This window comes from Schistocerca piceifrons, chromosome 1, assembly GCF_021461385.2.
Source record: "Schistocerca piceifrons isolate TAMUIC-IGC-003096 chromosome 1, iqSchPice1.1, whole genome shotgun sequence".
In the NCBI taxonomy this organism is placed as follows: Eukaryota; Metazoa; Arthropoda; class Insecta; order Orthoptera; family Acrididae; genus Schistocerca; species Schistocerca piceifrons.
The window spans coordinates 654488724-654512742 of record NC_060138.1 but is presented as its reverse complement, the minus strand read 5'-3'; the positions used below and the strand labels follow the sequence as shown (position 1 = coordinate 654512742).

At 43.7% G+C, this 24019-nt stretch overlaps 1 protein-coding gene across 1 annotated transcript; it reads right to left on the bottom strand.

The window, feature by feature from the left end:
• Nucleotides 1-9209: 9209 nt before the first annotated feature.
• LOC124762125 (facilitated trehalose transporter Tret1-like) lies at nucleotides 9210-18693 on the bottom strand. The gene is made up of 3 exons (XM_047249118.1): nucleotides 18618-18693; nucleotides 16045-17075; nucleotides 9210-9551 (listed from the first exon to the last, which is right to left on the bottom strand). Exons 1-3 carry the CDS (start codon nucleotides 18691-18693, stop codon nucleotides 9210-9212), a joined length of 1449 nt encoding a protein of 482 aa, XP_047105074.1.
• Between the last annotated feature and the right edge of the window lie 5326 nt (nucleotides 18694-24019).

The window sequence follows — 24019 nt, the reverse complement described above, 5'->3', positions numbered from 1 at the left end:
CAAGATTATAACTTGGAATGACGAGATCTGTCGATGCTTTTTTATGTTCCTTTTATTTTCTTCTGTGGGTACCCATCGAAGACTACCCCAGCATTTTGACCATGATGTCGCTGCACGTAGGTTTCAAATCTAATAGCAGAAAAACCTTCTCTCCGACTCCAGTGAACCCGGTGTATAGTGTAACCACCATCTACTACATCATATTTGGTCTTTGTCATTTCTATGCCACTTTGTTATGGCGTTAAAGCAGAGAAAAATGTGGACTTTGTCCCTCTGCGAATGTTTCCCTCGGGAAAGACTGACAGTGGAAAGGGAGCAAGTTCGTACTCGAAGCATATTGTCGGGTCATTATCAAACTGCGTAGAGACGGCCATGGTGTGGAAAAGCACGAGAGGCGCCCAGAGCTGCTTTTCCTTTCTTCGTGTTAATGTGGTTAGCAACTACTGCCAGAGACACAACTGAATCTTTACGTCGGAAATGAATTTTCTCAGAATTTTTGTTCACGATTCTATTCATTCCTCTACAACCAGCCTCTCAGTATAGATGGCAGTTGACGTTATCACCACAAGTCGCTCCATTATTTGTTGACATTAATATTAAACAGTTGGAAAATGATACTGACTACAACTCCATTGAGTTTATTAATGTCACTAGTATCTCTGGGGCCGGCCGCTGTGGCCGAACGGTTCTGTCTGGAACCGCGCGACCGCTACGGTCGCAGGTTCGAATCCTGCCTCGGGGATAGGTGTGTGTGATGTCCTTAGGTTAGTTAGGTTTAAGTAGTTCTAAGTTCTAGGGGACTGATGACCTCAGAAGTTGAGTCCCATAGTGCTCAGAGTCATTTGAACCATATCTCTGGGACGTCTCATATCAGTATCTTGTTCCATACTAGCCGTTTCACAACTGAATAAGTTCTCAGTTTCATGACAAACATTTTGTAATGTAGCTAACTCCAGAGACCAGCGAGTGAGAACGCTGACCGTTGTATATGTCCACAGGTCAGCCCAGCAAAAAAAAAAAAAGTTCAAATGGCTCTGAGCACTATGGGACTTTGCTGAGGTCGTCAGTCCCCTAGAACTTAAAACTACTTAAACCTCTTAAACCTAACTAACATAAGGACATCACACACATCTATGCCCAAGGCTGGATTCGAACCCGCGACGGCAGCGGTCGCGCAGTTCCAGATTGAAGCGCCTAGAACCGCTCGGCCACATGGGCCGGCTCAGCCCAGCAGTTCTCGTCCTTGTTTTCATGATTTGCTCAGTTGTCATATCCGACCATACCCTACACCAAAACTTGTGTGAGTGTGTGATCGTGAAACAGCCAACAACTGCTAATTTTTGAAAGGATTCATTTTATCTTCAATAGTCAGCATATCTTGTACATATAGGTTAGCACATTTAATATAGTTTAAATGTCCACTAGCATGAAAAAATGGAATCATTTTCTGAACCGTGTCAAGATGAAACATTGAACCCACAGTTTGGATATGCTGCCACTTTTCTGTAGTCTTTCCAGTTCCTTGTTAAAATTTGAACTGGCACTATGGAAATGTTGGTTATCTTGTGTGGATATGATAACACAATTCTCATTACGAATATCATGTTGTTCAAACCAGCACATTCATAAAGTGAATAGCAAAAAATATTAAGCGGGATAAACTCTGATGAACTAAAATGTGAGTTCTCAAAGCTCGAGCAGGGCTTTGATTAGACACTATTTTATTGAAGTCAAGGTACATATAAAAGTGTTGAAAATTCGTGTTTTTCTTTTTCAAAATTACATTTCCCCTGAAGTCGTATGAATTTCATTAACTACATGTATACATTGCATACATAATGGCTTAAAGATAACATTACATTCAGGAATACTGTTTTTGACGGAGTATGGTGTTTTCAGTTTCGAGTCCATTTTCACTAAAATTCTTAATGCAACTTTTCTCGCCGTTTATGGGGAGAAATTGTAAATATTTTGTATGTATCTTAAACGAAATTAAATCCTCTGCAACAGTGGTTATTATGCATTGTGCACAAAACTGTACTAGAAAAAGCGAAACCGCTTTTTGCGATTTCTTGACTTTTTGCTGATTTTCACAGCATCATGTGTCAGCAGCTGTTCCGAATTTTCCAACATGTTGTAAATGAAAGATGCAGGAATTTTAATGCCCTTTAAAACTGATAATGGCATATCATTGTGTAAAATTCACTAAAAGCGAGTCACTGAGGAAAACTGAAAAAAAGTACCACTTCTTAGCATTTTTTCAAGATGACAGATGACGCACAAGACGCAGAAGGTCTAAAACTTGAATTTTTCACGAGATGGGAAGACGTACAACCTGTCTGAAAATACAGATAGCTCACCCTTTGGTAACACAATCCCTTTTTCAGAGCTATCTGTTATGGGCTTATAAGAAATGGGACACAGTTCACAAAATAGCTGCAAGGGATTTAGCTATTGTGACCCACGTTTCGGTCCGTAGGAGCAGACAGCACATGATCACAGTTACTTCCAAATATGTATGGATGAATGTCATAGATGTCACATCTGGATGAAATTTCATTTAAAAAATTTAATGCACATATAATTGTATACCTGCAATGAACAAAGAAAATAATTTGTTACTACAGAAGGCTGAGCGGAGACACTCCTGCTTCTAGTCAGGGTAGCTGTTGGGATCCTGTGAAGCGTCAACGAAGCCAGTAAAATACTATTAGAGTGAAGTTATTTATTCAGAATTTTTCTAATTTTCTCTCCTTACTCTTGTCTGATATTCATCTCTTAAATAAGCATCACAGTGCAGTTCAGTGTGTGATGGAGCTCCCCCTAAATATAGAACATAGACCCCTAAATATAGAACATACAGTGCGAGGCTGGCATCCTTCAGTGGTTGGTCATTAGCTATTAAGCAACGTATTAACAAACTGAGTGAAACTGGATTCTTTTATAATACCGATGAAGATGAAACCGTGTCCTTCCATGGTGGTGGAGGGTTGAAATACTGGAATGAAACGCCCAAACCATGGATTGAACCTGCTGTGTGGTGTCTCAAGTGCTTGTTTGTGATTCGCGTGGAGGGTGAGGACTTTGTGTATAACGTCTCTCAGAACATAGATGCGAAAATTACTGCAAAGGATGCAGCTAATGTTAAATCTCCACGTAAAAAATACTGCAAAGGATGCGATTAATATTAAATCTCCACTAATATTAAATCTCCATTACATTTTCTGAAAGCAGTATTAGAACAACATGTGACTGAGACCTTCTGCCAACCCTCTCCTGTGTAAAATCTGCTTCCAGGAAGAAATGGGAGTATTATTCCTTTCGTGCAGACATATTGGTACTTATGTTAAATATGAACCTCCCCTTTCCTCGCGTTCTGTGTATCAGATACCTCTTACAGCTGAAGTTATAACATTTTTAACGAAGGCAGCGATGTTGTAAGACATGTTATTATTTCCTTATATATATTTTTATACATTGTTAAAACACATTGTAACAAATAAAGCAATATTCTTCTTGTTTATTCTTACATCAGTCACACTTAGGCCTGCTGTTGATGCGATAGCCATGACTACAATGTGATCTTAACTCCTCCTCACATGTGTTGAAGAATCACGGTTTCTTATGTCAAAACATAGATCCGAGAGACAACACCACCTTTATGTCAATGCATGCCCTCTTTCATGGGATTAAGAAAACATCATTCTGTAACCCAACAGAGTACTACTGTTACGACCTGTGCTACACAGTCCCGTATGACCCGGTACCAAGTGCTTTTCGACATGTATACCCCACTAAGATAGTAGCGACTAAATTCTGTACTAGGGTGCATTGTAGGAAGGAAACGAAACCTCTTTTTGTCACCGCTCAAAACCATTTGTCACATATAAATTATAGAGTGTTGGCTCATGTGTCATCTTACTTTAGTATAAAGCGTTATACAGCAGATGTAATCGGTATTGTCGATAGAAAGTCTTTGGTTTCTTGATGTATGCTCCGGATGTAGGTCAGAAGGACATGTCTAGAGACATCTTACCATTTCAGGTAGTCAGGAGAAGGAGGCATATTAGGAGAAATTGCTATAGAGAATACCAAAAAATCAACCAAAACAGAACTGGTTGATGTTGAAATGGCTCATCAGCCTGGACTAATGCAGTGACCTATAGATGACTCTTAGCTTATGGATTCGCATAAAACGCGAGATTTTTTAACAAAATGGATACGTGCGACTACGTAACGTTAGTCAAAAGCGTTTACATTCTCGTCCACTAAAATGAACATTTTTTTAAAGTTCTGATTTATAACTATGGAATGGACTGTTCGAATTTGATCCTGTGTAAATGTTGTATTAAAAGCTAGCGATATTGATATATTGATGTACATTCCAAAAATCAGAAAGTAATGTATATGAATTTACTAGCATATGGTGCAGAAGACTAGTGTTAATGGAATATTTGTTGATGGTGGTATGGATTACCCTACAGACAGCCGTATGGAAACTATGTTACATACATCTAGTTCGATTCTCTCGAATGACTGGGTATTTTCTCCGTAAGCAAATGACATTTCAAAATCAAGAGGGAGTCTGTATGCTGTAGAAGACTTTGGGAGTGAGTGCACAACTGACTGTTCGTCAAAAACACATTAAATTTCAAGTATCACTGTGGTATTTATACACATGCACATGGTGTGGAAGACTGTAGTTTTAGTGGAACAGACATTTGGAAATTGCGACAGCATTTAGCATGTAATTGGTTTTGCATGCTTTGAATAACACATTTATTACATCCAAAGCCTGTTACAGTAGATATACCATCTTGAAATTGAAAGTTAAATTTGAAATTTGTGGTAAGGTCTTATGGGACCAAACTGCTGAGGACATCGGTCCCTAAGCCTACACACTAATTAATCTAACTTAAGCTACGGACAACACACACATTCATCCCTGAGGGAGGATTCGAACCCCCGACGGGGGGAGCCGCACAGACCGTGACAAGGCTCCTGAGACCGCTCGGCCTAAACCATCTTGCATTGTACTTTTGCTGATCTTAGAATGATTGAGTGGCCAAAATCACGAACAACACATCTCCATTTCAGTGCTTCCACTATCTTAGGCAACAAAACACAACAGATATACTATCGCTCCACTGCAGCACATACCATTTCTATAACCACCTATGTTCAAGACACTTTGATGCTTTAGAAAAAACGCTAAGCGATGACTTTTGAACTGTTAATTTTAACACAAGAAGTGCTGATGTACTGACACTGCTGCTGTCGAATGCAGGAATGCCGAGGCAGAATGTGCTATACTTAGCTGTCGAACTGTCACTTAATATATGTCAATTTGCCACCCAGCTTCTACCACTATTTGAACGAGCCCCACCTTCGTACCTCAGTATACATTCTCAGTTACCGTTATGACTTTGAGGTCATTGTCAGCTTCTATACTGACCTTAACTCGTATAGACCAGTTGGTGGTTAAATGGTATGTACTGGTGAATGGTAACATCGATTAGACAGCTCAGTACTACCTAGTCGCTGTCTACCAGTCACGTGACTCCACAACTGTTCATGTTATGTGCCTGATCTGTGAGGCAAATGCATCAAGATCGTATAGGCTAGTATACTCCATTCGACTATTTAACCGAGAAAGAAAGCTCTGGGTAAGATAACACATTGCTCACAAAAACATAAGGGTAGATTTGAGTATGTATGGAGGTACAGAGACAGCCATGATGTACTCGATCAGCAAGTGAGAGTTTGATGGCTTGCAGCTTATTTGTTTAGGCCATGGAGTTGTCAACAAGTAGGTAAGAAGACCTGTTGTGCAGATGGTAGATGACCTGAACGTAAATAAATCTATTGCACATTAGTAGGACTGGAAATCCCCTACACTGTCACCATAATTATAGTAGAAATCCCCTACACTGTCACCGTAATCATTAACTGCAGGAAGATGTCTAGCTGTAAGCATCTGGGTCGAGCTGGAGTAGATTGTGGCTCAATCAATTTGCAGGAATCTTAAGGAAAGTGACACAAACACTAAGAATTGACAGGTCAACATATGTGGGACAGGGGAGCAGCCATAAATCCTATCGGCATGTTACCTAAGTAACGTTATAGCTTGGACCAAAGTTTAAGTACTGGTGGGCCTGTTTCTAAAAAAAATAAATACGTACAACTACATGTGTGCCCACTGCCCCCTGCTCTAGCTGGACTACGACACCACGGTCGGTCCACTCTCGAATATAACCTGTGGGGGGGGGGGGGGGGAGAGGAAATGAAAACGCTGTGATTAAGCTCTAAATCTTTCCCTAGTCTTACAGTAGCCCTGAATAGTGCATGGTTCTGCGATGCAATTGCACTAATGTAAATAATTCAATGGATAGTGTGGATTGGAAGCACTGTGACACTGTTACAATAGCATTAGCAGCTACAGGAATCTGCAGAGGACTGACAGTTGGTGAGAGTTGGAGCTGAATTCAAATGAAAGTAACTACCGGGTGGCTATAATTAAGACTTCCCTATTTCACACGTTGTAACACGGAAACTAATAAGCATACGAGTACCAAACTTGGTAGCATTAATGTCAAGTATATGGGGAAGAGGAATAATGCAGAATCAATTGACACACTTTTAATGTGCTGCTACGGTACATCATGCCATTACATACCGGTACCATTACTACTACAACAGGTGCTCAATATGGTGCCCAATCAGTGTCCAGAAGAGTCTGGAAGCACAGGATTGTATTCTGTACGGCAGAACGAAGCGTGTCCGTGTGCATATTCCCTACCTCTCTTGATATGCTGCGCTTCAAATCAGCGAGATCAATGCGTCTCTTTCCTATAGGGCGGGTATGAAAGGCTAGCGAAGCATATCGTTGTAATGCTGGCCAGTCACACTGTGCGTCTTGAGCCCCAACGTGTTCAAAAAAGAATGGGCCAATGATGAACGTAGCCATGAAGTCACACCATACGGTGACACGTTCACGTACGGAGGAACTTCATGCACAGTGACTGGAGGGGAAGATCCCCACACTCGGCAGTTCAGTATGTTCACCTCACTTGTCAGAGAAAAATGAGCTTCGTCTGTCCTTAGCATAGTCCAGGGACAGCCCTCGACAACTGCAATCCTTGCAAAAAATGGAGGGCGAAGTCAACGCGTAGATGTGCGTCCTGTGGTGCAAGCTGCTGTATGATATGGATCTTGTACGGATACCACATGAGACTGGTTCGAAGAACCTTCCATACAGTGAACCATGGGATTTTCAGCTGTCGTGACACTGCACGCGCACTGCCTGGCGATCGGGAATTGCACGTAGTGTTGTCTGCCACAGCAACAGCGATTTCAACCACCTGTGGTGCAACCGGTCGTCGACGTTTACTCCAAGCGACGCCCATTTCTCCAGTTGATTCGAACTTCCTCTTCATGCTCCACACAGCAGCAGATGGGGAAAGAGGACCCTTCAATAATTCTTTCAGCCGGCGATATTCTCTTGATTACCTAGCTTCACCAGTAATGCCCTGCTCCTTTTGTCCAAGGTCATGTTGACACGTCGGTAAGGGCACTGCGACTGGTGAGGTGTGTGAGACTACGAATCACGATCATTGATCACAGCACCTGGTGGCCATTGTTGGAACCGGACGGTGGCGCTGTGACACATGGAAATCATTCACCCCACACTCTGGATACTAATGCTACCAAGTTAGACACTCATGCGGTAATTAATTTCCCTGTTATAATGAGTTAAATAGGGGAAGTTTAATTATGACCACCTGGTATTTAATCTCGATAAATTGTTAGTGAATTGCCTAAAAGCCGTAAACAGCGTCATATGCTGAAAACTACTTAAAGCCACGTATATTACATGAGTTTCATGAAATTTTACGTGCGTCACATAAAAAGTCGGTGAAATCAGTCGCAAAACCCACATTTGTATACAACGTCTTAAAAAGTGTGGGAAAATAGCATTCAAACCCATATTTACGTGCATCATCTTAATAAAAAACGGGAAAATCGGTAAAATACTGATGGAATATGCATCCTCTTAAAAAGTCTGTAAAAATTGGCCATGAAACTATGAATGGCGTCGTGTGGCGCAGAAAATAGCACTAGCTTCCGAACTTTAATGAAAACTAGGTCACTACCGCAGGGTGCTTTACTATGCTGGAAATTTGCAGTATCACGTGAATTTTCTCATGCTGTTGCTGCTGCTCGAAAGAGATCCAAATTAAGAATGCCGGTCTAAAGATGCTTAAGAAGCTAAATTTTGGTGAAGTTGATGTTTCGAAATGACCAATAGCTGCACAGTAGAGGTATGAGTGGGGTGGAAGGGTCAATAGCACCATAGTGGGGGAGATGCCATTTTTTTGGTCGTAAATTACCATAATTAAACGGAGAGTTATCACTTTACACTAAAAGCACTTGACCTGTAACTAACATCTGGGTAAACATGAACCCAAATCCCAGACTAGGTCGCCACCTTGGCAATAAATTACGTTAATTATCTTGATAGTTTTTGCCCACTAACTACATCATAAACGAACAAAATATGCACCCAAGTGAGCAGTTTGTTCACATAAGAGAATAAAGCCTTCTTTGTTCTGAAACCAGCTGATGCGCTCTACTACCAAGAACGTTTTCATAGCTAGAATTATATCACCAAATGTTAAACACGAGTATGTTACATTGTATCCTAACCGAAGTCTGACGTCGTTTGCTAAGATTTACATTCATTCACTTCACACTTCACTACAATAAAATAACAAAAATCTTCGTAAATCTTAATGCACCATTTTTAGAATGAACTAAACTGCAGAAATTTAAACGTTTTTTTATTTCACCTTACTTACAACCGATTTACTGTATTTCTAGTCTTCATAGACGAAACTTATTCATATGTATGCTCGTCATTGAACAGTCTGGATGCTTATATGTTCCTGACTCAAAGAAATTGTGCATTTGTGCATCAAACATTTGACTGTCACAGTTTCCTCAACAGCTCTACATTACCAACTTTGATTTGATAACATTTAAATTTCTTGATGTAATCAAAGGTCTGAGCAATTTCTGTTCCGTAACTGCCGTTACACTACGTTCTCACGATCATTGCTCATATCAGTCTACTAACAGATATAATAAATTATACTCAGTCTTTCTTTACAGTTCAGCCAAGTGATTCAAGCGTCGCTACTGATTTGTTATCAGCTCGGACATTCTTTCGTAGATTCATCCATATTACTGCTGACTGCTCCACCTACACGACTGTCCATTTCCTCGTTGATCTGCGCGAAACTCTTGTTCCTCGTCTCGGGCATGAGCGCGTAGACATAAATAATGGCACCCACACACATCACGGTGAAACCCCAAAAGGAGTAGTAGGCTCCCAGGCCGTCCGAGACCACCTGGAACATCTTCTTGAGGAAGAAGCCATACAGTGCTATAACGACCATACCAATAGCCACGCCGATGCCCTTCACAGACACGTGGAACAGTTCACCCATAAACAAGGACAGCACTGGTGCCAGGCCGATAGAGTAGGAAATCTGTAACAAGTTTAACACATATTACAATCTCACTTATCCCAGTCTCCTTAGAGAAACTAATGTAATCAAAGCCAAAAATACTAAAATGTGCAATGGTTTTATGCATTTGGAAAAACTGTAGAAACCCAATACATCATTAAATTCACTAAAAAGGTAAGCATATTGTTACTAGGTAGATACTTGATACACTACTGGCCATTGAAATTGCTACACCAAGAAGAAATGCAAATGATAAACGGGTGTTCATTGGACAAATATATTATACTAGAGCTGACATGTGATTACATTTTCACGCAATTTGGGTGCATAGATCCTGAGAAATCAGTGCCCAGAACAACCACGGCCTTGATACGCCAGGGCATTGAGTCAAACAGAGCTTGGATGGCGTGTACAGGTACAGCTGCCCATGCAGCTTCAACACGATACCACAGTTCATCAAGAGTAGTGACTGGCGTATTGTGACTAGCCAGTTGCTCGGCCGCCATTGATCAGACGTTTTCAATTGGTGAGAGATCCGGGAATGTGCTAGCCAGGGCAGCAGTCCAACATTTTCTGTATCCAGAAAGGCCTGTACAGGACCTGCAACATGCGGTCGTGCATTATTCTGCTGAAATGTATGGATAGAATTAAGGTTAGAGCCACGGGTCGAAACACATCAGAAATGTAACGTACACTGTTCAAAGTGCCGTCAAGGCGAACAAGAGGTCACCGAGACGTGTAACCAATGGCACCCCATACCATCAAGCCAGGTGATACGGCAGTATGGCGATGACGAATACGCACTTCCAATGTGCGTTCACCGCGATGACGCCAAACACGGATGCTACCATCATGATGCTGTAAACATAACCTGGATTCATTCGAAGAATTGACGTTTTGCCATTCGTTCACCCAGGTTCGTCGTTGAGTACACCATCGCAGGCGCTCTTGTCTATGATGCAGCGTCAAGGGTAACCGTAGCCGTGGTCTCCGAGCTGATAGTCCATGCTGTTGCAAACGTCGTCGAACTGTTAGTGCAGATGGTTGTTGTCTTGCAAACGTCCCCATCTGTTGACTCATGGATCGAGACGTAGCTGCACTATCCGTTAAAGCTATGCGGATAAGTTGCCTGTCATCTCGACTGCTAGTGAAACGAGGCCGTTGGGATCCAGCACGGCGTTTCGTATTTCTCTCCTGAACCCACCGATTCCATATTCTGCTAACAGTCATTGGATCTCGACCAACGCGAGCAGCAATGTCGCGATACGATAAACCGCAATCGCCATAGGCTACAATCCGACCTTTATCAAAGTCAGAAACGTGACGGTAAGCATTTCTCCTCCTTACACGAGGCATCACAACAATGTTTCACCAGGCAACGTCGGTCAACTGCTATTTGTGTATGAGATATCGGTTGGAAACTTTCCTCATGTCAGCACGTTGTAGGTGCCGCGATAGGCGCCAGCCTTGTGTGAATGCTCTGAAAAGCTAATCATTTGCATATCACAGCATCTTCTTCCTGTCGGTTAAATTTCGCGTCTGGAGCATGTCATCTTCGTGGTGTAGCAATTTTAATGGCCAGTTGTGTACTAGAAGATATCAGATAGCTTATATAATGGTAAGACAGAGATTTAGGAACCATGTTATAAATTGTAAGACATTCCCAGGGGTAGATGTCGACTCTGACCACAATCTATTGGCTATGAACTGTAAATTAAAACTGAAAAAACTGCAAAAAGGTGGGAATTTAAGGAGAACTGCAAAATGGCTAAGCAGGGATGGCTAGAGGACAAATGTAAGGATGTAGCGGCTTATCTCACTAGGAGTAAGATAGATACTGCCTACAGAAAAATTAAACAGACGTTTGGAGAAAAGAGAACAAGTTGTATAAATATCAAGAGCTCAGATGGAAATCCAGTTCTAAGCAAAGAAGGGAAAGCAGAAAGGTGTAAGGAGTATATAGACGGTCTATACAAGGGAGATGTACTTGAGGACAATATTATGGAAACGGAAGAGGATGTGGAGGAAGGTGAAATGGGAGATACGATACTGCATGAAGAGTTTGACAGAGCACTGAGAGACCTAAGCCGAAACAAGGCCCGGGAATAGACATCATTCCATTAAAATTACTGATAGCCTTGGGAGAGCCAGCCCTGACAAATCTCTTCCATCTGGTGAGCAAGATGTATGAGACAGGCGAAATGCCCTCATACTTCAAGAAGAGTATAATAATTCCAATCCCAAAGAAAGTAGGCGTTGACAGATGTGAAAATTACTTAGAGAAAGCTCTTGACAATATTCACTGGAATACTCTCTTCCAAATTCTGAAGGTGGCAGGGGTCAAAGACAGGGAGCGAAAGGCTATTTACAATTTGTAGAGAAACCAGATGGCAGTTATAAGAGTCGAGGGACATGAAAGGGAAGCAGTGGTTGGGAAGGGAGTGAGACAGGGTTGTAGCCTCTCCCCGATGTTATTCAGTCTGTATATTGAGCAAGCAGTAAAGGAAACAAAAGAAAAATTCGGAGTAGGTACTAAAATCCATGGAGAAGAAATAAAAACTTTGAGGTTCGCCGATGACATTGTAGTTCTGTCAGAGACAGCAAAGGACCTGGAAGAGCAGCTGAACAGAATGGACAGTGTCTTGAAAGGAGGATATAAGATGAACATCAACAAAAGCAAAACGAGGATAATGGAAAGTGTCGAATTAAGTCAGGTGATGCTGAGGGAATTAGATTAGGAAATGAGACACATAAAGTAGTAAAGGAGTTTTGCTATTTGGGGCGCAAAATAACTGATGATGGTCGAAGTAGAGAGGATATAAAATGTAGACTGTCAATGGCAAGGCGTTTCTGAAGAAGGGTAATTTGTTAACATCGAATATAGATTTAAGTGTGAGGAAGTCATTTCAGAAAGTATTTGTATGGAGAGTAGCCATGTATGGAAGTGAAACATGCACGATAAATATTTTTGACAAAAAGAGAATAGAAGCTTTTGAAATGTGGTGCTACAGAAGAATGCTGAAGATTAGATGGGTAGATCACATAACTACTGAGTAGGTACTGAACAGAATTGGGGAGAAGAGGAGTTTGTGGCGCAACTTGACTAGAAGAAGGGACCGGTTGGTAGGACATGTTCTGAGGCATCAGGGGATCACCAATTTAGTATTGGAGAGCAGAGTGGTGGGTAAAAATCGTAGATGGAGACCAAGAGATGAATACACTAAACAGATCCAGAAGGATGTAGGTTGCAGTAGGTACTGGGAAATGAAGAAGTTTGCACAGGATAGAGTAGCATGGAGAGCTGCATCAAACCAGTTTCAGGACTGAAGACCACAACAACAACAAATGTTGTTACTATGGCAGGGTTGCATAAAAATATCAGTTATGTTGAAGTGACAATGGAGTCGCTATCATCATGTGTACTTATGAGTCAATGACACGTAGAAAACCATTTGCTTCTCTGAGGGTGAGATAAGACAGCTACTAGAGGCAGAAGTGTGGATTGACGACATTAGTTGTATGAAATGCAATGGTGCGCCAGTAACAGATTGAGACTTCTCAGACGCACATAGCCAAAATTATTGAATGAAAACTCAAATTGTGGAGTAGAACATTCGCTATTGTGTTTTGACTGACAAGTACGGAAATGTTCTTATGAAACAGCAGTGGAAGACTCCATTGACGTGAACTAAATTTCTTCAGTCTGTTGTTCGTAGTGTCTGGATGTTGCGTCTACCCACAACTTCAGCGTTGAATTTAATCAACCAAGAACGGCCAATAGCTATGAGGCACATCCATGGCCGATACTGTGCCGTTTTGTACTCTTAATGCTTAATGTTAAGCTTTGAATGCCCATACTAAATATGATCTTCCCTTGCTGCATGCAGTGGAGTGGAGAGAGGTGGTAGAAAGCTTATTGAAGATAACACGTGAGGCCACCAGTAACATGTGCACAGGTTACCATTAGTCGAAGGAGAAAGTTTCAGTACCTTGCACTGAAGTGGCGATCGTTCTCATTAAGAATGAATTCATAGTTAGTGTGTAAAAGTAAAGTCGGAGTGTTTCAATATCACTAAGAACTGGGACTCATTGCTATCTATCATACACGACTAGAGATGGATCCTATGGAGCAGATGCAGTCTGGGTACGAGGTGTGGCAGCAAAATAATGATATTCATGAACAAAACTTGAGTTCCCAACTGGATATACAGGAATCCCAACGCAGCCACCAGGTTTGAAACTAGAAAACATTTCATCAGCAGCATCTTTGCATGCCGGGAAGCGTTTGTTCACACATAAGTAACGACAGTAGCATTCTGGCAGCACTATGGTAGTCCTGTTGACTCACATTTCCCAACAGTTCCAGGCCAGTCTCTCACTGACGGCCGGAGCATAATTTTCAATTGGCATTAAACGTTTCCGGACGTCTGAGAGATAGTGTAATACTAGCCACAGTAACAAAGGCTTATGACGTCAAAAACTGAAGCAAAAACGTGAACTCTTCTCAGTTCAGGCCACAAAATAATATTGAGGTTAATGACTAGGAAGTTAACTTTGGATAGTTTTTCCTTTCACCAAACGGTGATGCAGTATTTGGACATGAAAAAGATACCTGCTGAGATAGTTTCAATACATACGAGGGCTGGAACTTTAATAGTGGCAACTATTTTTTACAGCCTGTACAAAATAGATACCTGTTTCAAAGTTTTACTGACCTTCAAAGGAGTCACTAGCATTGTGTATAACCCGTTGCCAGCGATGTGGAAGTCACAGGATACTCTTTGCAGTGCCAGTTATGTTGATAGTTCGAGCAAAGCGGCCTACTGCCCGACGAATTTGTAGCAGTTCTGAAGCGAATGCCGTGAAGTGTTTCCTTCAGTTTAGGAATCGAGTTGAACTTACGAGGGCTTAAATCAGGGGAGTACAGTAGGTGCTATAGCACTAAGCAACCACATCAGTCAAACAAATCAGTAACAGCTTGGAATGCACGTGCTTGAGCATTTTCCTGCAAAATGTTGGTCAGGTCCTGCAGAAAGTGTCATCGCTTCTTTCTCTAAGCTGGTTGTAGGGTGTGTTCTAAAAATGAACAGCTTAGAAACATAAGTGATGGGACTTTTTTGCAGGACCTGACCTTCATTTTGCAGGAAAACGCTCAAGCACATACAGTGCAAGCTGTCAATGATTTGTTTGACTGATGTGGCTGCTAAGTGATATACCACCTACTGCACTACCCTGACTTAAGCGCTTGTAAATTCAACTCGATTCCTAAACTGAAGGAAACACTTCACAGCATTCGCTTCAGAACTGCTACAAATTCGTTGGGCAGTAAACTGCACCACTCGAACTGTCAACATACCTGGCACTGCTAAGAGTATCCTACGACTTTCACATCGCTAGCAATGCTGGTGACTCTTCTGGGTTTTTTTTATTATTATTTCACTCCCCAAAATGGGGCGGGCTGGCAGCGGCACAATACGCCACTCTTCAACCAAAAGAGTTACAGAAAAACGTAATCAAATGAGGAAAGAACACAGAACAGAGAATGGTATAAAATGCAGAATAAACAAGAACAAAAAAAAGATGAGTATAAATGGTAGATTTAAAAACAACATAGGCGAGAGCCACATACACATGCAGAGAAGAGCACTGTGAGTTGACACAAAAACAAAGAAACACTGCAGTGCTAACACAAATGAATAATGCTCGCAACACTGTTGATGCTGGTGGAACGTAGCACTGCACTCAGCACTGGAGAAACACTGACACCATAATGAAAATGTTAAAAATCAGTGCACCAAAGGGGTGAAGGGTAGGAGGGGGGAATAAAAGGGAGGGGCCAGAGACGGTAGGGGAAAACCAGGAGGGGGGAGGAGGGAGCGTTGGAGGGGAGAAGGAAAGGAGCTTGAAGCCCGATGGGTGGGGTGAAAAGGAGAAAGAAGGTGGTCGGCAGGGGAAAAGGAGGAAGAGAAGAAGGGAAGGGGGAGAGGGAGAGAGAGGGGGAGCCATGAGGAGAGGGGGAAGAAGGAGGGACTAGATGTGGTAGGAGGGGTAGATGGAAGGCATGAAGACATCATCCGGGAGGCGAAAGCCAACTTGGGCGAGGGTATGGAGCGTGTGGAGGTTGAGACCAGGCGGGACACTGTGGTACAGGTGCGGCAGAGGGCTAGGGTGGGAGAGGATGGGGGAAACCAAAGGATGGGGGGGATTCAGTTTGTGGGAGAAGTATAGGATCCATATTCATTCAAGGAACAGGAGGAGATGGCGGAAGGAAAGCAGATCATAAAGGATCCGCATGGGGGACAGGAGACGGATATGATAAGTGAGGTAGAGTACATGTCCGGTGACTGCTTTTAAGGTCAGTAAAGCTTTGAAAGACGTATCTATTTTGTATAAGCTGTAAATAAATAGTTGCCACTATTAAAGTTCCAACCTTTGTATATTCACACCGATAGACCAAAGATATGGTTCCATGTAAAACCAATAGCAGCTTTCCATTAAGAAACTGTTGCATTACATTGAATCCAATCATGCCGGCGAGTGGCACCCAGTCGAAGGCAGTTGGCACATCTCCGTAGATGTCGTCGACGTAGAAGTAAGCTCCCACTGCAGCCAGACAGATGGCGCACACTGAGAAAGTCGCCATGCAGAGGGGCCTCCGATCGAACCTCTCGACGACCAGCGACGACACGACGTTTGCACCAAGCGTGACGACTGTCAGGATAATGGAAGAGATGTTCGAGTCAAGCTCGCTTCCACTCTTCTCAAATATGTACGTCGTGTATGTGGCGAGTGCAGTCGACCCTGCCGACATCTGAAATAGAATAAATCCTATCGCTAAGAGCAATGTCCGGCGGTGCACTGGCACCAAGATAACGTCCGTGAACTTTCCTTTGTTTTGCTTTTTCTCACGTATATCTTTATACAACAACTCCAGCTCAAACTTGAGCTCCTCTGGCGTTAGCTGGCCTTTGAGTCTTTCGAGACACTTCACAGCTTCCGCTTCTCTGTGATGCGTGAGAAAGAAGTATGGTGACTCCGGCATCCAGATGAATGTCAAGACGAAGATTATCGGAATTGAGGTGCAGATGAGAGCAACGGTGGTGATGGATAGGTAAGGCCCAATGCAATACACGAGCAGGGTGCCACACTGCATAAGGATGTAATGGATCACAACTAGCGTCCCCCTTAGATCGGTGTCGGCTATCTCACACAGAAAAACAGGTAAGGCAGTAATAATGGCACCGGCTCCCAAGCTTCCAATCGCTCGTGCTGCGAGCAGCATTCCATAGGAATCGGCGAATGCCACCATCAACCACCAGATGACAAAAGGTCCAGCTCCAAAAAGGGCCACTTTCTTGCGCCCCACTACGTCCACCGCATAGCCGGTGGCAAATATAGTCACCAGCATGGTGAGTGAGTTGATGGAGGCCAGCCAAGACCCCTCGTCAGGGGTGAGTGGAATTGGCGAATCTTCTGCCTCCAGGATCGGCAGAGTCGTTCCAGGCCAACCCATGAAGGTACCGTAGCATGTGTAGACCAGCGACGCTGTAACAAAACAAAAAGAAGCCCATATGAATGTACTAGCTGGGAGATCCCTGCCACGTAATGTGAAAACTTGATGAGGGGTGACATGGTCACCTTGAAAGTAACAATGGTTGAATATTTGGGAATACGTGGAAATGAAAACAGTCTTTGCGCGGAAATTTCATCTGCTTACAGCTGCAGTACTGCAAAGTGTGCTAACATGGCTGCAAGTCACGAGCCATGAGTGTTTACCACAGTTTTATTACGTGACGAGGGCAGTCACGGCTATTAATTTTATTTGCTTCTTTTACTGAGTTCAAGGGTGAAGATCATAACGATCGAAACCGGTTACTACACCGAATATAACTAATTGTCAAAGACTGTTTTGGTTACCTTGTGTTCTTTAGCGAGCAAAAGTTGATCTAGGAAACTAAATAGTCAATTTAGTGCTTCCTCACGGTAAAAATACGATTATCAAAGAACAAATCGAATGAAGAATTAAAAAAAAAAAATTGGCTCACGAACGCAGAGAAAGTACTAAATTGTTCATGGTTTCTCAGAGATTATTTTTGATGCAATGAAATCGGAGAAAAAAGTGACCAAACCTGACAACAGCATTCGTATTTATTATCTCGCTAAGCAGAATAGAGGGTTAAATCAGCTATCTTAAAGAAGAAAGACGAGCGAAAGCCAGGTAATCAGCCGAAACTAGTGATTATGCTACGAATCGAATGACAGAAGTAGATAATGTATTGTCTATTGGGTTAAGGAAAAGATACTTGAGTGAATTTTCACTATGTAGCGGAGTTTGCGCTGATATGAAACTTCCTGGCAGACCAACACTATGTGACAGACCCAACTCTGGATCTTTGCCTCTCGTGGGCAAGTATTTTACTATCTGAGCTACCCAAACACGACTCAAAAACCATCCTCACAGCTTGCTGGCCGGGGTGGCCAAGCGGTTAAAGGCGCTACAGTCTGGAACCGCGCGGCCGCTACGGTCGCAGGTTCGCATCCTGCCTCGGGCATGGATGTGTGTGATGTCCTCAGGTTAGTTAAGTTTAAGTAGTTCTAAGTTCTAGGGGACTGATGACTTTAGAAGTTAAGTCCCATAGTGCTCAGAACCAACCATCCTCACAGCTTCACTACAGCTAGTGCCTCGTCTCCTACCTTCCAAACTTCACAGAAGTTCTTCCGCGAAACTTGCAAGACTACCACTCCTATGGACGATATCGAACGTATAGTCTGCACAACGGCGGAGCCTCGATGGCGCGGAGTGACGACGTCGACGATGACCAAATTACATGCTGGGGACAAAGTTACTCAAGGCAGAGGCCCAGTTACGCAGCTGCCAATCCTGTCAAGTGGCATGGTTGCCTTGCCCCTCCCCGATCCCCACTGACGGAGTTCCACTGCACTTCTGGGCTCTACTCCTTACATACCAAATCGCAGCGATTAGCTCTAAGAACATTAGCTCTCGAGACAAAATTCAACTACTGCGTGAGATGATGTTGGCATTGGACATCAAAATTGCACAACTGCAGGAGGTACGCTTGGCCATACTTGAAGACGTCGTTGCTGCATCACTTATTCCTCCTCCAGTGACCACCTTGGATGGGGTGCAGCCATCTACAACCATGAGGGCATCCTTATAACTATCGTCATATAAATTCCGTCTGCAAGAGGCATCGCGCTCGCCGTCGTGGGGACATGTATTGTAAGGCGCCACCCACAGACACACAGAAACCGCTTCTAATCAAAAGAAATCGCCAGTTTATTTTTTGGAAACTGTGACCATTATTTGCTTGTGAATGATTTTAATTGAGTCATGCACCCTAAGGATCAAATGAGCCACTACAACACCTGTCGCCTGTGATATGTTGCACTGCGACACTTGGGATGTTTAGCAGGGCAATGCACCTAGACATAAAATACGGATCACTCGTTGAACACCTTGACAGGATTTACGTCTCTCGGGGACTGACACCTGCACTCCATGGTCATTTCAGACCACTGTGCTTACATGTGCAATATTCTCTTCCCGCAAAAAGTGGACTAGTGCTGTAGTGTGTCGTGGAAGTTAAACACCTCCCACCTCCACAATCCCTATGTCTTCAAGCGTTACTGACACCCATGAACGACGACTGTCTAGGTACTGCACAACCTTAAATTGATGCTTGCAAGTGCCAAACCTGACATGCGATGTACCTCTATCTCGGAACTTCCTGGCAGATTCAAACTGTGTGCCGGACCGAGACTCGAACTCGGGACCTTTGCCTTCGCGGGCAAGTGCTCTATTGGCAGAAGTAAAGCTGCCAGGACGGGGCGTGAGGCGTGCTTGGGTAGCTCAGTTGGTAGAGCACCTGCCCGCGAAAGGCAAAGGTCCCGAGTTCGAGTCTCGGTCCTGCACACAGTTTTAATCTGCCAGGAAGTTTCATATCAGCGCACACTCCGCTGCAGAGTGAAAATCTCATTCTATCTTTATCTCATATGACAAGCAATACTACCAACGGTATCTAAGCCGTTCTCCTCGACTTACACGTCCAGCCGGCCTCCCATGAAACCCGGAGGAACGAAGCAGGATTAAGGCACAAATCGTGATTCTGGCACTCCGTAGACTGCAGGGGGCGTATGTGAGGACCAGATTCAGGATTCAGCGGTACAGGAACAACCCCCCTCCCAGTGATCTACATCTGTCGCGCCCAATGCGTCACTTCTCAGTCAGGCGAAATCGTCGGTGCCTTTGTAGACTACCACACAATGTACCAGGAGGAGCCGTTCAAAACTCGTGCTGAGGAAGTTGTGTTACCACACATCGCGCGCCCTTGACGGCGACAATGCAGATGAGCTGACGAAGGTGGTTTGAGTAAGACGAGAGCCGCGACGCAATCAACAGAGATGCTTTGAATAAGTGGCCTGGAGGCGATGGACTGCCGACAAAATTTTATAGCGCCTTCCTTGCGTTAATGAGATCGCAATGAATGCCAATGTTTCATGAACTGCTGACGATATACAACGCTGTTCTGCCAATCTTTGCCACAGGTAATAATTACACTCTTCTACAAATCAGTGCCCAGAGATTAACGCTGCCTCCTAGAAACACGTTACCGCAAGACACTCCCTTGCATTCTATTCCTGGAACAGACAATTTCGGGTGGCCCAGTTAACATACAAACGACTACAAGTGAATGTCGCAATTTAATCTCATCGGCAGCGGCGTGCAGACTTCGTGGCGCGGTGGTTGCCATTGATTTTGACAGCGCATCCGACAAGTTGCAGTATCGTTTTCTATTCTCCGTCAAGGGCCAAATGAGCAAATGAGTTGCCCACTCCCGTTATTGATATCATACAGTGCCTGTACGGCAGTGCTGAACTCCGGCTTCAGGTCAATGAACATACGGTGGGACTAGCGATCATGTGTCGCTCCATTACACAAGGTTGATCACTTGCGACACTACTCTAAGCCATAAGCCTGGAGCCACTCATCGAGAAACTGACCACCCAGTTTGTGGTCTCACGTTGCGACAGCACACTTTTCGTTGTCATGCATAAGCGGACGACCTCCTCCCCTTAGTTCGCTCACAGACCAAAACACACATGGTACTCGATTTCATATCAATTTACGGAAATGCAACGGACAGTACCATGAATGTTGCTAAATCCTTGGCAATGCGAAGTGGACACTGCCTCTCACGCGATGACTTAGCACCTCCAGTGCATGGAGGGCCTTCGATACCTTTCTCCTCCTAAGTGCGCTCCTCCGGTGGCATCACTTTTCGGCATACCTCCGCCGACTCGATTTTTTTACAACGTGTCGAATACCTCAGTCAATATAGGGCATCCAGGACGGTCGACATTGCACAGGTGTTTCCACTGTCATCAGTTACGGTACGCAGCCTCCAGGCCGCGTTATGATACTTTCTTACTGCTGGTACGCTCCTTAAGGTCCGTTACGAAACGCTCACCTTGCGCCCTCAGACGGGGGCTTCAGCCTCGCTAATGTTCGACATTGGGCGGCGTCCTTGTACATGGCCACCATGCACAAGCACGGGTGCCTTCCTCACACGCATCTTGCTGTACGTTTTTACGACCACGTCCATATTCCCACCGGTGACAGCAGGCCATATCACGTCCCATCAAGCGCACTTTTCGGAATTCATCGTCGACATGTATTACGCTCTCACCCGCTTACCGAGTAAGCGCCTTTTTCACACCAGCCTGCTGCGTTAAATATTCTGCAACAACGTCGAAGTTTCATCGATGCGGTGATCCAGGGTTTGGCATCATGTCCACCAGCCTTTCCTTCCCTCCAACGTGCGGGCGACATGGTACCATGTCACGTGTGTAAAATTCGCCACAAATCAACGTGTTCACGCTACTTTGTGCAATTTGCGATCTCGTGGACGACGATGTCCACCGCCTGTCTTGCGCTGCCCACAGCGATGTCTGGAAACCGGGTCGATTGTTCGTTGCCTGCTAACTCTGTATTCCGCCTGGCTCAATTGACTCATGGACTTCTGCATCTAGAGGACAGTCATTTCCCCATTGTTATATGGATCAAGAGATGGACGGTCGCTTACCTGTATACTGATGGCGATACTTCGTGCCTTCACTTCTGGCAGTACTTACAAACCGTCCACAATGAAATCTAGCGCCGACTGTGCTACCGCATCTTCTTCACCAATTACATTCACGGGATCTTCACGTCAGCCCCGCTCAGCTGGATGGTGCCATGTGCGTGTAGCTATACTTTTACATTGCGTCCTAGAACCGATAACGTCAAACAAAAGTGATGCTACTGAATACTAATTTAATTCAAATAATGGTTCGATCAAGAAATTTCGCCAACGAAATGAATTTCATAGTGTGTATATGCATGAAGAGGCAGCTCTTTCGGGGAAAATAGTAATAAACGCCTATACGAAGGAATTTATGTACACTAATGACCATTAAAATTGAAGCTCAATGAAGACGGCAAGTAACAAACATTAGATTGCTTGCATATATAAAAATACAAATGATCAGCATTTCAGCGAAACTGCACAAAGCAAGTACGGGTAGCACCACGTTCATTCTGTATACCATATGGTCAGAAAAAGTCTGAAAAGCTTGCAATTGTGTTGCAGGGTAGGTTGGGCTGAGAAGTCGTACATTCCAGTAGATTTTTATCGGCCAGACTATGGATGATGAGATTCTGTAACATATCAGCGCACCTCGCACCCGTCACTCTGAGAGTCTGAAGATCATCAACTCAAATTTCCTCGAAGAAAAAGAGTCCGATCAAAGCACCCCAAATTCCTTGGAGAAAAAGTATCTAGTCATGATTGATGTTGTAAATCAACACCACACCATGACTTTCTCGTCGTGCAGGGGGTTTGCACGACAGTTATTGTATTTTCGGTTGCTCAGATTCTATAGTTGTGAATATTGACATATCCTCGGAATGTGAAATGATCTTCGTCAGTGCACAACACGTTAGACAGCCAGTCGTCATCTTCCCCCATTTTTTGAAGTGCTCACGCTGAAAATGCTATCCGTGACACAAAATGATGGCTAACAATTCATGATGACACTGGATTTTGTACGGATAGTGATCTCCAAACAGTAATGGGTGGAATGCCAGTCGACGTATGACTTGACGAGCGCTGACTTGTAACGTTATGAGTATGTTAGGCAGTTGTTCAGTCACCTAGGACTGATACTGAGGAAAGCTGATTCTTTTTTCTGCTAGAATGCGTGCCATTCGGTGGGACGAGGACGTCAAGGGCGGCCACAGGCGAGCTCAGGTGCAGAGACAATGAGCGCTTCGCCGGAAACGGGTAAATCACAGAGCTGGGAATTTAGACGGCTGACGCTAGCATTGCCTTTGTGCAGAATATGCTCCAGGGAATGGAGGAGTGTTAGACATGCTTACAGATGGCCAGGTTACATCTCTTTGAGATTTGGTTCAAATGGCTCTGAGCACTATGGGACTTAACATCTATGGTCATCAGTCCCCTAGAACTTAGAACTACTTAAACCTAACTAACCTAGGGACATCTTTGAGATTTGACAATAAATTACATCTAACATTAATGCAAATCTAAATACATTTGCGGTCTCAAAAAAATGAAGCACGTGCAATGACACAACAATACCTCAGTATCTTTAAAACTATAGAAGTTAATATCTCACAGCAAATAAACATTTTCACAATAAATTTCGGAATTAATAACTTTTAACCGCTTCATGCGATTTCAACAAACTCTCGACGATAGGCATTGCAGTATAGCTATCATCTCTGAAAGCTATGTACCTATTTTATTTACTAATTTACGACAGTTTTTACATCTTTTTCATTATGCAAATGTTTGTCAGAACTTCGTATTCTCCACATTCACACAGCAAATGGACATATCAGTATGTCACATTTTGCCCTACTTGTGTTTTTATTCATTGAACAGTTTATTACTTTGCCGGTAACTTTATTTAAATGTTGATTGTAAGTGCTATTGAAAAACTGTGCAAATTTAAAAGAGGTCATTGCAGGCGTTAGCGGGCACCACAATTGAACAGAGAACCAAAAGACACTTTTGTCAAGCAGGCCTTAATGATTGTCCAGGCTGAAGAGGTAAAGAAACTGGTACACCTGCTAGAATTTCCGAAATCCGTCGGAATGCACAACGGAAATGAATGGATGCAGGTGATCAGACAGGATGCTTACCTACGTGTCACCAGTCAGAGCAGTATCTACACGTGTCAGGGGTCCCATCACTCCACCTGCACTCGCCCCACACCATTACAGAGCCTCCACCACCTTGGAACATTCCCACGTCACATGCAGGCTCCATAGAGTCATGAGGTTGTCTCCGTACCCGTACACGTCCATCAGCTCGATACAATTTGAAGAGAGACTCGTCCGACCAGGCAACATGTTTCCAGTCGTCAACAGTCCAATGTCGGTGTTGACGGGCCCAGGCGAGGCA